Source organism: Doryrhamphus excisus, linkage group LG9 (genome assembly GCF_037039965.1).
Source record: "Doryrhamphus excisus strain RoL-2023G ecotype Guam linkage group LG9, RoL_Dexc_Guam_v1.1, whole genome shotgun sequence".
In the NCBI taxonomy this organism is placed as follows: domain Eukaryota; kingdom Metazoa; phylum Chordata; class Actinopteri; order Syngnathiformes; family Syngnathidae; genus Doryrhamphus; species Doryrhamphus excisus.
The window spans coordinates 6,967,090-6,988,187 of NC_136365.1; the positions used below are offsets into that span (position 1 = coordinate 6,967,090).

At 40.3% G+C, this 21,098-nt stretch overlaps 2 protein-coding genes across 2 annotated transcripts; both read right to left on the reverse strand.

The window, feature by feature from the left end:
* Positions 1-6: 6 nt before the first annotated feature.
* Positions 7-20,114, reverse strand: LOC131140343 (uncharacterized). Its single transcript, XM_078793134.1, has 44 exons — positions 19,946-20,114; positions 17,265-17,364; positions 15,867-16,028; positions 15,588-15,710; positions 14,940-15,139; positions 14,760-14,863; positions 13,268-13,380; positions 12,954-13,187; positions 12,814-12,888; positions 12,425-12,675; positions 11,972-12,053; positions 11,761-11,904; positions 11,456-11,649; positions 11,124-11,233; positions 10,750-10,862; positions 10,501-10,677; positions 10,382-10,413; positions 10,130-10,227; positions 9,774-9,796; positions 9,667-9,688; positions 8,877-8,904; positions 8,728-8,806; positions 8,483-8,629; positions 8,203-8,414; positions 7,978-8,078; positions 7,773-7,891; positions 7,510-7,689; positions 7,399-7,439; positions 7,211-7,308; positions 4,043-4,065; positions 3,907-3,928; positions 3,802-3,829; positions 3,389-3,473; positions 3,159-3,305; positions 2,878-3,089; positions 2,698-2,801; positions 1,787-1,905; positions 1,524-1,703; positions 1,411-1,451; positions 1,223-1,320; positions 790-812; positions 670-691; positions 565-592; positions 7-112 (listed from the first exon to the last, which is right to left on the reverse strand). Exons 4-44 carry the CDS (start codon positions 15,639-15,641, stop codon positions 7-9), a joined length of 4,269 nt encoding a protein of 1,422 aa, XP_078649260.1. The 5' UTR covers positions 15,642-15,710; positions 15,867-16,028; positions 17,265-17,364; positions 19,946-20,114.
* On the reverse strand, positions 4,194-6,801 carry LOC144899851 (uncharacterized). Its single transcript, XM_078793754.1, has 11 exons — positions 6,766-6,801; positions 6,655-6,682; positions 6,078-6,162; positions 5,853-5,999; positions 5,572-5,783; positions 5,397-5,500; positions 4,996-5,114; positions 4,736-4,915; positions 4,623-4,663; positions 4,435-4,532; positions 4,194-4,237 (listed from the first exon to the last, which is right to left on the reverse strand). Exons 2-11 carry the CDS (start codon positions 6,666-6,668, stop codon positions 4,194-4,196), a joined length of 1,044 nt encoding a protein of 347 aa, XP_078649880.1. The 5' UTR covers positions 6,669-6,682; positions 6,766-6,801.
* Positions 20,115-21,098: the final 984 nt, after the last annotated feature.

A 21,098-nucleotide genomic window follows, 5' to 3' on the forward strand; every position in this document is an offset into this window, starting at 1 on the left:
ATTCTATTATAGAATCAGAAAGCTTACTGATGCGCATGCAAATTCCTCCACTGCAAATTCACAGAAACGTCCCTCCAATGTGTCGCTGTCCAGGTTGAGCTGGAGCGCTGTGCTGTTGTTTTTGTTTTTTTAATGATCATGAAATGTTACAATTACATTAATTGAACACATTTCATTATTAGGCGCCAGAGTTTTTTCAAGAAAATATTCAGTTTTGATATTTCAAAAAGGTTGTAGCTTGAAAATGGATACCGATAAATGCCTACTATAAATGAGAAAAATCATCAGTATGATCCAAAGCTTGTGATGACAGTAAATTCACTAATCTAATTTTCATATTATGATGTCACCAGGCTCAGAAATGGTCTATCCCAACTGACTTTGGGTGAGAGGCTGAATACACCATGGACTGGTTGCCAGTCAATCACAGGGCACATACTGTAAATACAAACAACTACTCACATTCACAGCTATGGACAATTTAGAGTCTCCAATAGACCTAACATGCATGTTTTTGGGATGTATAGGATTAATTATTGGACTCTGTGTAAAAACTATTCTTACCTGTTGACTCCCATACAAATCTCTGTCTCTGTAAACAACAACAACCTGAGTGGGTGACAATGATGTATTTCTTTACAGGTGAAGCTAAAGAAATGACTGACTTACCATTGGATGAGGTCACTATGCACTGATGAGGGTGGGGGTTGGGGAGGACAGAGTTTGTTAAAGTTATATTGCTATGAAATCAGTGTCAACCATTAAAAAGAGGGTATCATGAATCATCACCTCACGGCTGTATATGATGCAACCTATAAACAAACACAGACAAGATGTTATACACAAAATAGTTTGAAGTAACTGCCATTTCATTCTTACACAATTCGTTGTCACATTTTGTCTGTTACTCATTCTGCTTTCGCTCTTCACTGATTTTTGGTGATACCATGCAACATGCCTATTTGTCACCCTTCAAATAGCCTACGCTAAGGTATAATTTTTGACTTGCTGTTTGTCTACGCCTCGTGGTGCCATCTTTTAGCCCTTATTCCTGGCCTCATTGGTTTGTTTTTTATTTCCAGTTTTTCCCCATGCTGGAGGTTTTCTTTTTGCTGTTTCTACTTCCACTTAAGTTACTTTTTTGCCCTCAACACGGGGCTTCGCTCTATGACAAATGCTCTGTGACTGTCTTTTGTTTCATTAGGTCTGATGTGCATCTCACCACTGGGAATGAGTGCAGACAGCTTGACTTTGTTGTCGGTGATGAATGACGCCACATTGAGGGGAACTTCCACCACCGCCAAGTCCATTCTGGCAAAGCTGGAACATCAGTAAGACAAGGTAAGGCATGAACATATCATTCCTGTGACACATTTGAGGCTGAGCAAATGACTTTAGGTGTGAACTCACAGTGTTTTGTATGCAGAACAGGAAAGGTTCCTATTGAAACCCTAAGAAGAAGGGAAAAAAAGTTCATAAACATAGGAATCACCTCCATGTTCAAATTCACCATTGTTTAGTACCGCTTCAAGGTGTTCGTGAAGAAGTGCAAGGAATTCAGGGATTTTCTGCTGCTCCTCAGGTGAGGCAGTCAGGTGATCAAACAGTGCATCGATGATGACATTTTGCTCTGGAAGAGTGGGAAGCTGCAAGAGCAGCAGCTGCACACGTTGCAATGAAGTCAAAAGTGACAGGGCCTCCAACTAAAGACACACAAACAAAAGTGTTATGAGGAGGCTTGGTGATCATAGGATTATAACAAACACTGGTCTGGAAGATATCTCACAGGGTTGAACTCTTGGTTGAGCTGTAAGATCTCCTGGAGAGACAAATACTGAGAAAATGGACCCACGTTGTCCATTAGCCACTCTGTACTGCTATTGGATCCAGACAGGCAGCCAGGATCTGCACAAAGAAAAGTATACCAACGTTTACTAATGTGTCTTTCAGAAAATGAAATGAAATGGGAGAGACGAACATCTGAGTCTGGACGAGACACTAAACTCGATGAATTCCCATAAGATCACCAGACATTCTCTACACACGGAACACAACACACTTTCCTTCAAAATAAGAGCTGTTTGCCCCATGTCTACCTTTTGTAAACAAAATAACCATGTCATTTAAATATCTTGCATATGCAGTTGGAATTGCATCTGTGACTCCATCTTAGCAATGTGTGCAGAGGCTGACATCTTATTGGGAAAGTTAGCCAGGCTAAAATTGTCAAAACAGGCAGGAAGAGAGTTCACTCTGTGCATTGGTTTCAGCACCTTGGTGTGTTTGTTCCATAGAACAAAGGCATGAACAGAGCCCTTTTGTCAGTCATACAGTCTCTTTGTCTCAGTGGGTGGAGGCACAGCTGGCAGCATACACACAAAGTGCGGAAGAGTGTATTGTAGTAGAAATTATATTAGTATATTGCAATATATTAAATGTTTTTTGTCATTGTACTTTTCTTAAAAGTAATGTTAAAATTATGTCTTCTCAATGACCCAACATTGTTTATCGTCGCTTCTTGTGAACTGAGGGTCTTGTGACACCCCTACTAAAAATGTATTTGGGCAGCCACTAATAAATTCACGTATGAGAAACACTGCAAGGCAAGGAGATGAAGAGTTATTGTCTTTCAGTACATCCATCATGTATGTGACTGCATTACCTGCTGTTACATAGACGCCAAGAACGCATACTCACCAGCTGTATCGTTACGAGTTAAGAAGGGCTTAATGAAGCGTGTCAGTACTGCTGTTTGTACGATGATGCTCATGTTTGGCTTGACATGACTCAGCGTCTCTATACTGGGGTCAAGAAATAGTCCAAGAATTAGTTAATTATGATTAATAGGGTGTTCCAGATGTAAGGACAATGTCTTACATTTGTTGGTAGGTGTTGCAGGTTAAATTCTTAGTTGTGAGACATAACAAGAAGTCAGTGGAAACTGCAGGTAAAAATGGGCGGAGCCTGTGGTTGAACCAGATATTGATGAAGGCAAGGTCATTAACGTAGGTATCCGGGAAGGAGTTCAAACGGACTTCTCCAATCGCATTCAAAATCATGGAGGTTGCAGGATTTCTTGGATCAAACATCTGAAAATTGAAACACACATGTGACATGTGGTTCTAATAAGTAATCACAATATTTTTTTATTGTAGTACCATGTCGGTGAGAAGATCCAAAGACTCATTGAGCACATGAGATGTCTTGGAGAGGAGGAGCTTCCAGATTGGTGTGGAGCCGCTGGAGTTGGCTGAGCGGTTACACTTGAGTATCATTGCCAGATCCTGGGCTGTTAGCGCCACGAGCTGTGTGGTCAAAGAGCAAAGCAGATGAATGACGAGTGGACTTCACACACTCAAACATTCCATTATAGAATCAGAAAGCTTACTGATGCGCATGCAAATTCCTCCACTGCAAATTCACAGAAACGTCCCTCCAATGTGTTGCTGTCCAGGTGGAGCTGGAGCGCTGTGCTGTTGATCACGAAATGATCATGAAATGTTACAATTACATTAATTATATACGTAGTATGTTGGGATGCTCCAATCAGGGTTTTTTGCTGCTGATTCTGATACCTATCATCCATGAATGAAATCGGTTGATACAGATACCGATCACATGGATTAATTATTTATTTAAGAGTAGTACTGGCCAAGGATATGGGGAAACGTCAAGAGAATTCAAAGCTCCCCAAAAATAGATCATTAATATTAAAAAAAAATTTTAAAGCAAGGGGGATGTGATTTGCCAGAATTCCTGTCTGCACCCCTGCTATTGGCTTTATGTTATGAAAAAACTCACCTGTTGACTCCCATACAAATCTCTGTCTCTGTAAACAACAACAACAACATGAGTGAGTGACAATGATGCATTTTTTTTACAGGAGAAACTGAAGAGATGACTTACCATTGGATGAGGTCACAATGCACTAATGGGGGACACAGAGGGAGAGACAGAGAATGAGAGAGCAAGAGACAGAGAGAGAGAAGGATTAGTAAAGTTACAAAATCAATCCTTAAAAATGGGTATCATTGATCATCACCTCGCCGCTGTATATGATGCAACCTGTGAAGAAACACAGACAAACAGCCAATTTGAAATAAAAGTAATTTCTTGAAACACCATCTTTTGCACAAATTTGTTGTCACGTTCTATCACGTTTGTTGTGTTAGTCACTCTGCTTTTGCTTTGTTCTACATCACTGATGTCTGGTTGGAGGCGATAAATTGCAACACATCTGTTTGCCGATTGTCATTAGTCACACTTGACCGGATTCCACATACAGTTATTTTATTGGACGTCATTGTGTAACTATTGGACGTGATCCACAAGTAAACAATGTATTTACGAGGTCAAAAGGACACATTTTGTGTATAAAATACAGAATGTAGCATATTGTAGCATGTGTTTCATTAGGTCTGGTGTGCATCTCACCAGTGGGAATGAGTGCAGACAGCTTGACTTTGTTGTGGGTGATGAATGAAGCCACATTGAGTGGAACTTCCACCAGCGCCAAGTCCAGTCTGGCAAAGCTGGAACATCAGCAAGACAAGGTAAGGCATGAACATATCATTCCTGTGACACATTTGGGGCTGAGCAAATGACTTTAGGTGTGAACTCACAGTGTTTTGTACGCAGAACAGGAAAAGTTCCTATTGAAACCCTAAGAAGAAGGGAAAAAAAGTTCAAAAACATAGGAATCACCTCCATGTTCATAGTCACCATTGTTTAGTACCGCTTCAAGGTGTTCGTGAAGAAGTGCAAGGAATTCAGGGATTTTTTTCTGCTCCTCAGGTGAGGCAGTCAGGTGATCAAACAGTGTATTGATGATGACATTTTGCTCTGGAAGAGTGGGAAGCTGCAAGAGGAGCAGCTGCACACGTTGCAATGAAGTCAAAAGTGACAGGGCCTCCAACTAAAGACACACAAACAAAGGTGTTATGAGGAGGTTTGGTGATCATAGGATTAAAAACACTGGTCTGGAAGATATCTCACAGGGTTGAACTCTTGGTTGAGCTGTAAGATCTCCTGGAGCAACAAATACTGAGAAAATGGACCCACGTTGTCCATTAGCCACTCTGTACTGCTATTGGATCCGGACAGGCAGCCAGGGTCTTGTGTATTGTAGTAGAAATTATATTAGTATATTACAATATATTGTGATATATACAATACTTGTACTTCTTAAAAGTAAAGCTAAAATCCCATCTTGTTTTTGTAGACCCAATCACATGTATTATCCCTTCTCGTGAACTGAGGGTCTTGCCACCAATAAATGTATGTATGAGAAACACTGCAAGGCAAGTATGTGAACAGTTGTAGTTCTTGTCTTACAGTACATCCATCATGTGACTGCATTACCTGCTGTTACATAGACGCCAAGAACGCATACTCACCAGCTGTATCGTTACGAGTTAAGAAGGGCTTAATGAAGCGTGTCAGTACTGCTGTTTGTACGATGATGCTCATGTTTGGCTTGACATGACTCAGCGTCTGCACACTGGGAAAGAAAATAAGTTCAATAGAAATAGTCTGTTCTAGGGTGTTCTATATGTAAGGACAATGTCTTACATTTCTTGGTAGGTGTTGCAGGTAAAATCTTTGGTTGTGAGACATGACAGGAAGTCTGGTGAAACTGCAGGTAAAAAAGGGCGGAGCCTGTGGTTGAACCAGATATTGATGAAGTCTGGGTCATTAACGTAGGTATCCGGGAAGGAGTTCAAACGGACTTCTCCAATCGCATCCAAAATTATGGAGGCTGCAGGATTTCTTGGATCAAACATCTGAAAATTGAAACACACATGTGACATGTGGTTCTAATAAGTAATCACAATATTTTTGTATTGTAGTACCATGTTGGTGAGAAGATCCAAAGACTCATTGAGCACATGAGATGTCTTGGAAAGGAGGAGCTTCCAGATTGGTGTGGAGCCGCTGGAGTTGGCTGAGCGGTTACACTTGAGTATCATTGCCAGATCCTGGGCTGTTAGCGCCACAAGCTGTGTGGTCAAAGAGGAAGTGAATGACGAGTGGACTTCACACACTCAAACATTCCAGTATAGAATCAGAAAGCTTACTGATGCACATGCAAATTCCTCCACTGCGAAGTCACAGAAACGTCCCTCCAATGTGTCGCTGTCCAGGTGGAGCTGGAGCGCTGTGCTGTTTTTTTTTGTTGTTTTTTTTAATGATCGTGAAATGTTACAATTACATTAACTGAACACATTTCATTATTATGCGCTAGAGGTTTTTAAAGAAAATAGCCAGTTTTGATATTTCAAAAAGGTTGTAGCTTGAAAATGGTTACCGATAAATGCCAACTATAAATGAGAAAAATCATCAGTATGATCCAAAGCTTGTGATGACAGTAACTTCACTAATCTAATTTTCATATTATGATGTCACCAGGCCCAGAAATGGTCTATCCCAGCTGACTTTGGGTGAGAGGCTGAATACACCATGGACTGGTTGCCAGTCAATCACAGGGCACATACTGTGAATACAAACAACTACTCACATTCACAGCTATGGACAATTTAGAGTCTCCAATAGACCTTACATGCATTTTTTGGGGATGTACAGGATTAAGTCAGTGTACCCAAAGAAAACCTACAAAGGCCTGATTCTCGGACTCTGTGTAAAAACTTTTCTCACCTGTTGACTCCCATACAAATCTCTGTCTCTGTAAACAACAACAACAACAACCTGAGTGAGTGACAATGATGTATTTCTTTACAGGTGAAGCTAAATAAATGACTGACTTACCATTGGATGAGGTCACTATGCACTGATGGGGGTGGGATGGTGGGGATTTGGGGAGAATAGAGTTTGTTAAAGTTATATTGCTATGAAATCAGTGTCAACCATTAAAAAATGGGTATCATGAATCATCACCTCACGGCTGTATATGATGCAACCTATAAACAAACACAGACAAGCTGTTATAGACAAAACAGTTTGAAGTAACTGCCATTTCATTCTTACACAATTCGTTGTCACATTTTGTCTGTTACTCATTCTGCTTTCGCTCTTCACTGATTTTTGGTGATACCATGCAACATGCCTATTTGTCACCCTTCAAATAGCCTACGCTAAGGTATAATTTTTGTCTTGCTGTTTGTCTACGCCTCTTGGTGCCATCTTTCAGCCCTTATTCCTGGCAAATAGCATATTGTAGCATGTGTTTCATTAGGTCGGGTGTGCATCTCACCAGTCGGAATGAGCTCAGACAGCTTCACTTTGCTGTCGGTGATGAATGAAGCCACATCGAGTGGAACTTTCACCAGCGCCAAGTCCATTCTGGCAAAGCTGGAACATCAGTAAGACAAGGTAAGGCATGAACATATCATTCCTGTGACACATTTGAGGCTGAGCAAATGACTTTAGGTGTGAACTCACAGTGTTTTGTATGCAGAACAGGAAAGGTTCCTATTGAAACCCTAAGAAGGGAAAAAAAAGTTCATAAACATAGGAATCACCTCCATGTTCAAATTCACCATTGTTTAGTACCGCTTCAAGGTGTTCGTGAAGAAGTGCAAGGAATTCAGGGATTTTCTTCTGCTCCTCAGGTGAGGCAGTCAGGTGATCAAACAGTGTATTGATGATGACATTTTGCTCTGGAAGAGTGGGAAGCTGCAAGAGGAGCAGCTGCACACGTTGCAATGAAGTCAAAAGTGACAGGGCCTCCAACTAAAGACACACAAACAAAGGTGTTATGAGGAGGTTTGGTGATCATAGGATTATAACAAACACTGGTCTGGAAGATATCTCACAGGGTTGAACTCTGGGTTGAGCTGTAAGATCTCCTGGAGAGACAAATACTGAGAAAATGGACCCACGTTGTCCATTAGCCACTCTGTACTGCTATTGTATCCGGACAGGCAGCCAGGGCCTGCACAAAGTAAAAGTATAACGACTTTTACTAATGTGTGTGTTTTTTTTAATAAATAATAAAGAGAAAGAGAGATAGACGAACACCTGAGTGTGGACGAGACAGAAAACTTAGGATGAAATCCCCCAAGATCACCATATGCTGCCACTCAGTGCTCCTGTTAAAGTTCTGCTTGAATACCTGCAGGCTGACATTAAACATTCATAGAAATACTTTATAGATAGAAATACTTTTTGTGGAGATTACAGTAAGATGTTAAGGTAAATGAATGTAATATGAATAAATGTAATGTAATCATCTTCCTCGCTTACATCTGTTGGTATGACTGACAGCTAATGTTCCTGTGGCTTAGACATCGCAGGAAACCCGTGGATGCCGAGGGCAGGAAGTGTCTGAGTCGAACGGAGAACCACTGGGCGATGATGCTGCTGTTCCTCAATTGTTCATCGTCCAATAAGGCCAATCGGATCTCTCCAATCACATCCAAAATGGTTGCCGCTGACGGTACAATCTCATTTATGGGCTGTGATGAGATATACAACCGTGGCTTATTATGTGTTTTCATTCATACTTTTCATTTATTTTATTAACCTTATCGGCCAGAATGTCCAAAGCTGGATCCAAGATGGCGTTATGATCAGTGAGCATGATCTTCCACAGCACTATGGAATGTGTGCTGTTGCCGGACAGATTACATGACAAAAGGGATGCCAGCTGATTGGATGTGAAGTTTGGCAGCTGTGGATATGTGAGACCGGTCAAAGGTCAGTCACACACGGTCCAACATCAACATCTTAAATTCAATGATGCGTAAAATACCAAAATGAGCCACCTACATGTGCACAAGCATATTCCTCCAGGGTAAAGTTGCAGGGGACCTCCAAAGATGTGCTCAAGTACAACTGAAGCTCATCGCTGAGTGAATAGCATGTTAGCACAACAACAACACAGCTTGCAGTATGAAGAAATTTGAGTTTTGGCTTACCTGTTGATTCCTTTGCAGGTGTCAGTCTCTGCAAAATTACATACAATTCAAATGTTTTCAGATATGGTGGCCATGTTGTTGTAATTATTTCACATATGTACTGTATTTCCTCACTTAGTGGCCCCAGGGACTGTTTACTTACTGTAAATTATGGTGTATATACAAAATGTCACCATGGCCTTTCTTTCCAGACATTTTGCTTGTTGTGGGGGTTGAGGGACCCCCAAAAGAGGGGAATTGCATCCACAAAAAAGATAAGCAAACTAAACACCTATGCAGTTTTACAGCTGCCATGCCTGTTCTAAATGGATGGGAAAAATATGTCAATAATTGGGGCATTACACCTATTAAGGTGGAGGCCACATGGAGTGTGTCTTGCTGTAGGAACCCAGCAGCAGTAACAAATGAAATACTTTGCTGGGAACAAATGCATTATGGGATGCAGTTAAAATATATTTTTTTTATTTTAGACTCGTATTGGTACTTGTCTTGTATAGTTCTTACCTACCTTTTGAGTGTTAAGTTCTAGTGTCGTTATTTTACCGTTTTTTGTTAGATGACACCATGAGTCAGGCCAAAATTACATATCAAAATATTTTCCTGAAACTATACAACATTTGGGGGGAAAATACAAATAATTGTCATAGGTTTATGACTTGATTTTCACTGTACATATATTATATATTGTGGGTGTAACTGGCATACTGGCATTCCTTTTTTACATAGGTCTATTGGGTAATTAGGATAGAGCCCAATGCTTAATTTATAACAGAACAAGTTGTCAGTTTACCATTGATGACGTTCAGTTGGCACTATGGATGAAACAAAATGGGATCAAGTTGAATTGAAATAGATTTCCATCAGAAAAAGTCACTGTGTTGATGGACAAAATCTTACCCTGATGTTTTCTGGCACACAATCTGGAATAGAAACAGACATGTTCAGCTCTAGTTTATATCACTCATATTCATACAGCAATATAGTGCATTTACCTGAATGTGCAAATATTTTTCCCCTAGAAAACTGAACAGGTCATATATGCAGGGTCTAAAGATTTATACAGTATGCTAACCAGCAGGTGGCCAAATGGCAAACTAGTCAGAGCTTTTCTTCCTGTCACTCACACAAATCAGAGATGCAGAGAAAACCTGATTGAAATTAATTTTGTCTTTTTGTCTTAAAATAAATACATATTTTTTACTAAAACAGGTATTGATAATGATGTTGTTGTTGTTGTCAAAAGTTTTTTTTACCCAGTGGAGCATTCCGGATGAGTCTGTCCACTTCTGCCCTGATGTATGGCTCCAAGTCAGGTGGTACAGACACCATGATGCTTTGCAGACGCTCAAAACTGCAAATACAAACACAAAAAGTAGTTCAAAAACAATAGTATTGGTTCCATCAATAAAATATGCTTCTATTCTATTGATGCAATAGCAAACGCATACATTTGTAGTAGATTATGTCATTATTTATCAGTAATGTACAGCATAATGATTACTTACATGGCTTTGTAGGTAGCACAGGGAGGATTTTCCTGCCAAATCAATAATGTGATCGTTAACCTTCCTGGTGGTTAAATACTGCTGATTCTTCATCACCATCGGGCCATCAGTGCAGTTACCTGAATAGCCAGCGGAACCATGGCCCGCAGGACGTCTAGTAGTCCTCTGTCTCTGGGGGACTCCTGCAGGAAGTCAAACACCTCATTGATGACCACCTCCTTATCAGGAGGAGTCGGGAGAGGTAGGATAATCATCTGGGCCATTTGTCTGGGAGACAGTAGAGCCAAAACATCCAGCTAGAAAGGAGAGTCAGTCATTAAAGTCAGCAGCTGAGCGTTCGCTTCATTTAAAGTTCTAATCCAACTCACTCCTGAGAAGTATGGGTTGAGGTAATAGAAGTCTTTGACTTGGGCAACGTGCAAGAAGGAACCAAAGTTCTTCAAAAGCCATTCTGTGCTGTTATTGGCTGAGAAACATACATCTGAAACATACATACAATCATTAAAAATTCTAAATAACCTGATTAGAATGGAAACATAAGTGGCATAAAAACATGTGGATCTAATTGTAATGATCATTTGCCCCAGAAGAATTAATTTTATTAAACAAAATCGGAGTACCCGGAGAAAACCCACGCATGCACGGAGAAAAAATGCAAACTCCACGCAGAAATGGCAGAGGGTGGAATCAAACTCGTGTCTCCTAGCTGTGTGGCCTACGCTCTAACCACTTGTTTACTCACCGGATATGTTGTGACGCTGCATGAAACGGTAGATGAAGTTGTGGTAGATGTTTTGGTGGTGCTCTGAATCGGGACCCCAGTAACTCATGTGTTTGCTAAGGAGGGCAACACTGCACAAATAGAGTACCAAATGACAAATATTCCACATTAATATTCATGACTAATATTGGTAAGCCATCTACGTAGGATGTGCTCCGCTACTGTACCCTAGGTTCCTAAGGATGTGTGCTTTAATAGATAGAAATGTATGTATAAGATATAAATATATGTGAGTCACAGATAATTATAATGTGATTAAAACAGTTGGATGCAGTTGGGTGGAGAAATCTCACATAGTTTGGTAGGCCGGACATGAGAAGTTCTTGTTGCTGAGGCATAAAAGCACGTCTCTGGGAATGCTGGGCAGGAGAGGCCTCAACTTGACATAGAACCACATGGTAATGAAATTCGGGTCTTGTAGGTTTTCTCTGATGGAGTTAGCCTCTTCAATTATATGCCTGAAGTCATATGCCACCTCTGTGAAGTTCTAGAAACACAAAAAAATCAGTCCTATATTTTGTATTGTACATGGAAATGACTTAAAAATACACCATATGTGGGTACCCTATTTGAGTACTGGACTGCTTTAAAGACTCACTGCTGTGGCAAACTCCTGGATCAGTAAGTTGAGGCGTTCTGTCAGCTCCAAAATCAACCTCATGATGTTCTTCTCAGACATGGTCAGGTCGGTTTTAGCAGCACAGTGCATAATGTGGGCCACATTTTCCACCGCGTTCGTCATCTGCAGAACAAAACACAAGGATGAAGAGAAATGATATATAGTATAATATGAAAAAAAAAAGATTTACCCCGCAAGGATTCCCATCAAGAGTGACGCTACAAATGTCCTGGATTTCAGGAGGTTCACTGTCAATATGGTGATCCATTTGGCTGCAAGACAAAATAAAGTATCGCTTGTTTACATAGAAACCTGAATGGCATTCAGACAATGAAGTCAAACACAACATGAAATATGGTATTTTTTGAGAACAGCATAAAAATATTACAAAGACAAGAACAATGTTGTGACATAACAAAAATACACCTTCCGTACTAACAGTAAAGTTGAAATTTGACACAAATAGAGTTGTCATTTTACAGAAATAAAATTATGTTATGAGAAAAACGTCTAAATCCAATCTTACTGGAGACGAAAGTTATGAAGTTATGTGTTGCCCCTTGTTTAAAATGACTATAATTACAGGTGTAATCAAGTAACAATAAACCCGGCCCTAGGTGGCGCTAGTAATAGCTGGACTTACTACATGTAATGGAAGGCGAGCCGAAGATGGTGACTCCTCAGAGATTGTTCATCCTTGGAAAACCTCTTCAGAACGGGCATCACCACGCGCTCGTACCAGTCCTCCATGTGTGTCATGTCAAATTCTGGCGTCTCCACATCAACAAGCGGTGGCGGAGAATGCTTAGGCTTGTAGACGCTCGCCATCTCCGCCAGCGTCCAGTTGAGGAGGAACTGTGTCATTGTGCTGCCTCTTATTTCTGACACGTTCCTCTGGAAAATTAATATTTTATTGGTGAATTAAAGCTTTGTCTGAATGTGTGAATTCCATCTTTATTGGGTAAGGAACCATAATATAGCCAATAATCATTATTATGAATTATTCATCTTTATATCATAAAATGTTTGCACCTGTTTGGTGAACCAAACAAAGTCATGAACGAAGCTGCTGATGGGTTTGACAGCCATCATGATGCCTCTCATCACCTGAAAGTAGGAGAGCATATACTGTAGTTATACAGTTCCTGGAGCAGCAGTCGTAATTGACAGACCTCTCTGAAGCTGCTGTGAGGGGATGACGGCAAATACGGGCGGTCATTGGGCCGAGGAGGACGATGGTATCCAGGCGCTGTCCAGTTTTGGTTTCCGCTATAGTTGTGTGGTGGGCCCTCTGTAATCAAACTGTGAAATACAAGCTGGAGGGAGTCGTTGCTCAAGCCTCCCACATAGGGGTTACGCAGCAGCTCGAACTTCTGCTCCGGGGACAGCAGGTGAAGAACTTCCAACTGTATGAAGACAAGAGATGAAGATGCAAAGGACAGAATGGAGTAAGACAGAAAGACGGAGGACAGACGATAGGACTCACCCCCTTAAAGATCATGTTAATTTTTGAGAAGTCGTTCATTCTGGCCATAACGCTGAACGCACCAAAATTCTTCATCAGCCAGTCTTCACTGCTTTCGTTAGGATGCACGCAACCTGCACAACAGAACACTGTTGTCGCTTTTCTGAGACTGCTTTTACAACGTGTGTGTGAGTACCAATGACAGCCATCCGTCCATTTTTTAACCCTCCTAATGAGGGTTGTGGGGGGGGGTATGCTGGAGCCTATCCCAGTTAACTTCGAGTGAAAGGCGGGGTGCACCCTGGACTGGTTGGCAGCGAATTGCAAGGCACAATCATTGCCACTATGGACCTATGGTAAATGGTCTTTCACTTGTATAGCACTTTTCCACCTCTGGGGGTGCCCAAGGATACTTCGACATGATCATGGCACCATGATCAAACCCACAACCCACGCCGTCGCCCCAATACCAGTAGGCAATTTTGGAATGTAGGAAGAAATTGGAGTGAAAACCCAGGCAATGCACATGTAAACAGCCCAGGAGATTCGAACTTAGATCTTCCTGATCTCCTGACTGTGTGGCCAACATGCTAACCACTGAGTCACCGGGCCGCCCAGTGACAGTCATGAATGAAATTTCTTTTTTTCAAACTGTATGAATATTTTACATTTATATTTTTCTGCAGTTAAATGAGCAGCTATTAAATAACCCTACCATTTTTTTATAGTAACCGTCTAGTTTCTATTTACCAAATTTGTCTTAAAAATATTGATTCATTAATTTTCTACCGCTTATCCTCACGAGGGTCGCGAAAGGAGGGGTACACTCTGGACTGGTGGCCAGCCAATCACAGGGCACATTTAGACAAACCATTCACACTCACATTCATACCTATGGACAATTTGGAGTCGCCAATTAACCTAGCATGTTTTTGGAATGTGGGAGGAAACCGGAGTACCCGGAGAAAACCCACGCCTGCACGGGGAGAACATGCAAACTTCACACAGAGATGGCCGAGGGTGGAATTGAACTCGGGTCTCCTAGCATCACAGGTTCACTCAAAAACGATATCAGTTTTCCACCTGTGTGCCTCTTTCACACAGAGATACCACAAAATTTGTAAAGTTTGCAAAGTTTGTTAAAGCTGACAATGTTCGTTTTTCATTGTTGATGCATTTTATACAGAGCGATGCAAAAGCAGGAAAATGCTGGCTTCTACATACATAAACCTTGAAAAATTGCTGTACACTATTTGCAGAAGCGGGCATTTTAAAACCTTTTCTGTGTTGATCCAGAACAATGTGAAAAAGATGGTTTAAATGATATCAAATTTACAATGCTTGTGGTAGCTGGGGTCAAAGATGAAAAAGTTAGGTCTAAAATTATTGAAAAAATGACTTTTTATGATTTTACCATTGCAGTGGATTTGAAAAAAACATCAAAACATGATTGGGGTGTAGACTCTTAGTTAATCTTAGTTAGAGTTCAGAAGAATGAACAAAAAGGCATTACCCATTACTCCTTCTCTCGACAGGAAGGGGTACATGAAGAATGAGTAGATCCATTTCTGTCTCTCGGGAATCATCTCAGAGAAATGGTGGCTGAGCTCCTTCACCCTGCAAGAATGTGCAAAACAGCCCCAGAATGCAGTTAGCATGAAAGCACGCATCTCACCAAGGGTGGCAGACATACACAATCTGGTAGGTGGAGCAGCTGAAGTTTTTGGTGCTGAGGCAGGCCAGGAAGTGCCTATTGATGGATTTCAACAATGGTGTAATCTTGATCTTCAGCCACATCTCTACCAGGGCCTCGTTCTGGAGAGGTTCCGCTTTGGGATTCAATTCCAAAGCTGTCTTCAGTCGCAAAAGTGGCACTTCACTTGCACTGGACCTCTGTTCTCAAAATGATGATAAAGGTAAAAGAAGGTTGGCAAAATTAAGTAATGGAACTCTTTATCAGACATATCGGACAGATATCACATGGCACACTATGAGGCAGCAGCACCATGTGATTTATAGCAGCCAGCCAATCAGACTGGACCTATTCAACAACAATTATCCAATCCAAATCTTTTCAATCAGATTGCAGTACAAACAGGCCCTTGACATCTGCACATGATTCCTGTGATATTCTGTGATGTATGAGCCCGCAATACTTGTTTGGCATTATGGGTTGGCATCCACAAGCAAACATCACAAGTTCAAGTTGCTAGAAGAAATATTTTTTCTACACGTGACATGAAATGAAATCATGATAACAAAGAATGAACTTGTCAGGTCGGAATTTTTGACGACATTCCTTAAGTCATATAAAGGAGATTCTGTTGTGGGTGTGACCTACCATAAAGGTGAACACATCCATTGCTGCTTCCAGCATTTCTTTCAGGTTTTGCATGTGATCTTGTCCAGTATCTGATGCAGGTAAGCCCACACACTGGAGGAAGCCAGACACTGGATCTTGTACCTTGGAGAAAAGTAACCATTATCATTAGCAAGAAAAAGTAGAATGAAAATATCATGGATTGTCCTTAAAGAGGATGTATGTAGCTTCGGGAGGAATTTTGATATCAATCAACAAAACACGGAATTCTACGAGATGAAGGTGATTTGTTTCACTCACAGAGCAGGTTGCGGTTGAGTTGCAGGTCGCATGGCTGCATCCGTGTTGCAAGATAATTAACGTACAGACAAAAAAAATGACATTTTGATCATGGAAAAAAGATTGATTGAAAAGACTGATTTGTTCTCATTGAGTTATCTTACCTTTTTTGACTTGACAGCCCTGTTTAGGGTAAAAAAGAAGTTATTCTTTATTTTTTCACCACATCATCAGAAAAGATTCATTAAAAAAATGCATACAGTGGTGTGGAAAATGTGTTAGCCCCTTTCCTGATTTCTTGTTTGCATGTTTGTCAAATTTAGATGTTTCAGCTCATCAAATACTCAAATATTAGTCAATGACAACACAGCTGAACATAAAATTATTTTTTTATATGAAACTTTGTGGGGTATACTCTGGACTGGTCACCAGCCAATCACAGGGCACATGTAGACAAACAACCATTCACACTCACATTCATACGTACGGACAATTTGGAGTCACCAATTAACCTAGCGTGTTTTTGGAATTCAATCCCACCCTCGGCCATCTCTGTGTGGAGTTTGGATGTTCTCCCCGTGCATGCGTGGGTTTTCTCCGGGTACTCCAGTTTCCTCCCACATTCCAAAAACATGCTAGGTTACTTGCCGACTCCAAATTGTCCATAGGTATGAATGTGAGTGTGAATGTTTTTTGTCTATATGTGCCTTGTGATTGGCTGGCGACTAGTCCAGGGTGTACCCCGCCTCTCGCACGAAGACAGCTGGGATAGGCTCCAGCATGCCCGCAACCCTCGTGAGGATAAGCGGTAAAAAATGAATGAATTAATGAATGTTATTGGAATGTGGGAGGAAACCGGAGTAACAAAGAACATCATACCAGCAGTAAAATATGGTGGTGGTAGTGTGATGGTCTGGGGTTATTTAGCTGGAAGACTTGCTGGATCTACACCTCAATGAAATTAAACTGAATTTGAAAAATTAAAGTCATTTGTGTTCTGTAGAAGGACAATGACCCAAAACACACCAGCAAGTCCACCTTTGAATGGCTGAAGGAACAATAAACAAAAGTCCTGACCTCAATTCAATTGAGATGCTGTGGCATGACCTTAAAAAGTTCAAACCCTCCAATGTGGCTGAATTACAATCATTCTGCAAAGATGAGTGGGCCAAAATTCCTCCACAGTGCTTTAAGGGACTCATTGCAAGTTATGGCAAAAACTTGATTGCAGTTGTTGCTGCTAGGGGTGGCCCAACCACTTATTTGGTTTAGTGGGAAATCACTTTTTCACACAGGGCCATGTAGGTTTGGATGTTTTTCTCCCTTAATAATAAAGAGTTTCATTTAAAAACTGCATTTTGTGTTCAGTTGTGTTGATAGTGTGAAAATAATAGACATATAATGATGATCTTCTCTTACCAAAGCATCCCCAGAGGAGATAGAGGAGCAGGAAAATGTAGCCTGATCTCATAATGCCACTGGTCTCATGAGGATGATGAGAGCTTTATGGCGCAAATATCTGGGGGAAAGAATCAGAGACATCTGATGAAAACCTCAACATGAAGACAACAATTAAACTTCAAGACTGATTGATAAAGTTAACATACTTAAAGTCCATTCTCATCTGCTTACGGTCTCTGTGTTTTATCGGAGCACGAGGGTAGATTGTGTTCTGACTTAAATAATAGTCTGCAATGTGAGTGGGTGGCTGATTGAAATCAGGGAGCGGCCAGTCAGATACTTTTCCAGAACCATTTGTGACCTTCATCCCAGTGCGACACAAAGAGTCTCAGACATTGTTTGCATCAGTGAGAAGAATGCTGAAATTCAACACTGTCTGTCTCCATACAATGAAAACAAAAAGCATGTGATGCTTTTTTTTAAGACAAAAAACAACACAGCGAGGGCAAAGGAACATGACATGATGCGTCCCCAATGTTGACGTTGATGTCCTTAGCCCGTAACCTCAAGATTTTTGTCATGACATCAAATCATCCTAAAACCAGCACATCAAGCTTTAAAGGATTAATTCTGAGGGTGTGTTTTGCTTTGGGATTTATGACACTTGAATGACAACCAGTCCAGCGGGGACCCTGCATTTCGCCCGAAGTCAGCTGGGATAGGTTCCAGCATACCTCCGCCTACCTAGTGAGGATGAGCAGTATAGAAAATAGATGGCTACTTGAAAGCTTGTTCCCAGGAATAAGCAGATTCATATTCAAACTATCAACATGTCCGTCATCTCTTATGATTATTATCTTAACTTATTATTTTAGTCATTCACTTTTTTTTTTAGTTATGACGATAAGATTAATGGTGTCAGTCAATGTTATGATATTCATAAAATTATATTATTAAGTTTACATCTAAATGGAGTAGCTAATTAATTATTATACTTGTATGACAGTAGAGAATGCTACAATTGCATACACAGTTAAATTAGTTTTGATAATACATTATTTTGGATGGCAACAATTGTTTTGCATTTCCAACAAGACTTTTAGAAGTTCCACTTTATTTTCAGTTCCTGATTTCCTGTACTTGTTCCTCATTGTTTTCTGCTCGTGTTCTTGGTTGCATTCTGATGACTGACATACCAACTTGTAATGATTACATAGGACAGATGAATAAATTGCCCCACGCAAAGAGCTCTCACCCCTTTTAAAACTATTGCAACATTCATCTTTGTGTGTGTCACTGAGGTGTGTGTGTGCCAGTCGTGAAGTAAAAGCAGTGTTTGTTCAAGCTTATTCTAGCAGGATTAGACAAACATTGTGAGTAATGAATGTGTTATTTACTAAAGTCAGGCCTTTGTTGAAGAGCTTTGAAAACATGTTTGCTTCTTTCCAAGCTCTCTTGGCATTTCTTACAATTTTATAAGAATTAAAACAGCATCGACCAAACCATTTCAACTCAAAACTAGAATTACTAGAATTTGGTTCTTACCTGGAAGCCAAATGTATGTTTAAGAACCCGGCACACATCAATCGCTTATCCTCACTAGGGTTGTGGGTATGCTGGAACCTATCACAGGCAGGGTAAAACCTGGACTGGTCGCCAGCCAATCACAGCGCACATATAGACATACAACTATTCACACTCATATTCACACCTATGGACAAGTTGTCAAGCGGAGAATCGAAAGCAGGTCTTCCCGATCTCCTGGGCCTACATGCTAACCACTAGGTCACCGTGCAACCGCTACATATATTAATTTAATATAAATTCTGAACAGTAAACCTTAGTAAACCTTAGTAAATATTTAGAAAAATATAAATCTAAATTATAAAAATGAAAATGTATTACCTTATTAATATATTGAGTATTATTACAGTAAAATGCCAAAAATTGCCAATGGAATCCAAGCACAGAGTATAAATATGTCAACCAGTAACTTGGCGATAAGACGTTTACTTCCGCATCTACATTACTGCATATTAGTGAATGAATGTACAGCCATTTGAGATTTAAAGCTACTCTTTAAAACATTACAATTGTTCATGTATATACTACATAAATCAGGAGTCTGCAACCTGCGGCCCTGGAGCCGCATACAGCTCTTTTATCCTTCTGCCGTGGCTCTAGCTGGTTTATGCTTTTGTGTCATCACCATTGACACCGTCATGAGCCTGCATCCGCGTTTTATGGTGAGTTAAATTTGGTGAGAAACCATTATGCTTTATTGTAAATGTTGATCCGAAATCAGTGGAGCTTGCATTAGAAAGGGCTAAAGGTGGCAACAGGACATAGCTTGCCAACGGGAACAGGAAGACAGAAAAGGAATGTGACAATAAGATTAAGGTAATATCTATGTAGGGTTCCCTTCAATGTAGTGGTCAAATCAGTTTAAGCACCATCTTAACTGCTAATCTACCATATTTAGCAAACAAGCAGGAGAAAGTATCTTAATGAGGTACAGCACATGTATCCCTCCTGTACAATTTCCCAAAAGACATGATGTTCCCAGAGGTACACAACAGGCTCACACAACAAAAAGTATCTCATGTTTTACTCAGTTCTAAGGATGTTATTGTCTCAATTTACCAGAATAAATCTGACTGTGAGGAGGTTGGAAACAATGGAATCAAAACTTGTCTTACCAAATCACGTAGCTGCTTCAGCGTCTGTGTGTGTTGACACCTGAGACACAGGTGCATGAGTGAGGTCTTGTGACACAAATGTCACCTCTGTACTGCAGAGGTTGTCAGGGGCGGGGCTTGAGAGTGCTCCAGGCGTGCTGAGATTGTTCGTATTTGTGTCACTTTTAAGAGTAATCATTCCCGCACGAAAGGTGGGTAATCAAAGAAATACAAGGAAGAGCAATGGTTTATTCAGATTGTATGCTCAACAGGTTTTACTGGCTCGTTGTTTGTTTTTCCATCTGTGCTGTGGATTTGTTTGCAATAAGGCAATTCAAGGCTGTTAAATAACTAAATAAGATATAACAGGGGTAGGGAACCTATGGCTTGGGAGCCAGATATGGCTCTTATAGCGCTCCTAAACATTTAACACCATAACATTTATTTATTTAAAAAAAATGCTGACATTTTAAAGTAAAACGTTTAAGAAATCTAAAAACATTGTCATACATTTTAATCCATCCATAAATATTAGTCCTACATTTATTTTTTTTTACATATTTAGATTCCTTGACCATGAAAATATACCATGGAAGGGTTTGAGTTTCTTAAAGAATACTAACCTTTCTAAAATGCTAACGTTAGCATGCTAACACCTAGCATAATCGTGTCGTTTGTATAAGTGCCTACCTCTGCTAATAATAAAATGTAACAAAATTCTATCATTATCTTAGCTTGTTAACATGCTAACACCTAGCATTATTGTGTCTGTCTATGAAAATACTAGCAATGCTACCATGCTAATGTTAGCATGCTAACACCTAGCATGACAGCGCTAAGTGTTCATAGCTAGTGCTACCAGATGCAGTCAGCATATTTGTATGCTCTGCTGAATGAATTAATGATTTTGACTGCCAAAGTGGGATATTATATACACCCAAACTCACCAGGAGGTTTTTCAGTCTGTAAAAAAAAAATAATAAATGGGTCTAAGAAGTTTGAAAACATACACCAACATTATCCCATTTTTTGGTTATCCTCTTTATGAGAAAACTGTATAAGAATTTTTAAATTCCAAAGGAGAGAGCCATTAACCTCAAAACACGTCACTGAGAATGACTATTGTCTGTCAATATCTGAATAGTACAAAATGCAACAAACTGTGACATGCTGT

Excerpts from the sequence above, each read along its gene's own strand:
- LOC144899851 (XM_078793754.1), bottom strand. Across the intron at positions 5,784-5,852 it reads TGGATCTTCTCACCAACATG|ATGTTTGATCCAAGAAATCC; the intron begins GTACTACAATAC and ends TTCAATTTTCAG. Across the intron at positions 4,664-4,735 it reads TTCACGAACACCTTGAAGCG|GGTTTCAATAGGAACTTTTC; the intron begins GTACTAAACAAT and ends CCTTCTTCTTAG.
- LOC131140343 (XM_078793134.1), bottom strand. The coding sequence starts at position 15,641 with ATGCAAAACCTGAAAGAAATGCTGGAAGCAGCAATGGATGTGTTCACC. Across the intron at positions 11,234-11,455 it reads TGTCCGGCCTACCAAACTAT|TGTTGCCCTCCTTAGCAAAC; the intron begins GTGAGATTTCTC and ends CTATTTGTGCAG. Across the intron at positions 813-1,222 it reads GTCTGCACTCATTCCCAGTG|GTTGCATCATATACAGCCGT; the intron begins GTGAGATGCACA and ends GTTTGTTTATAG.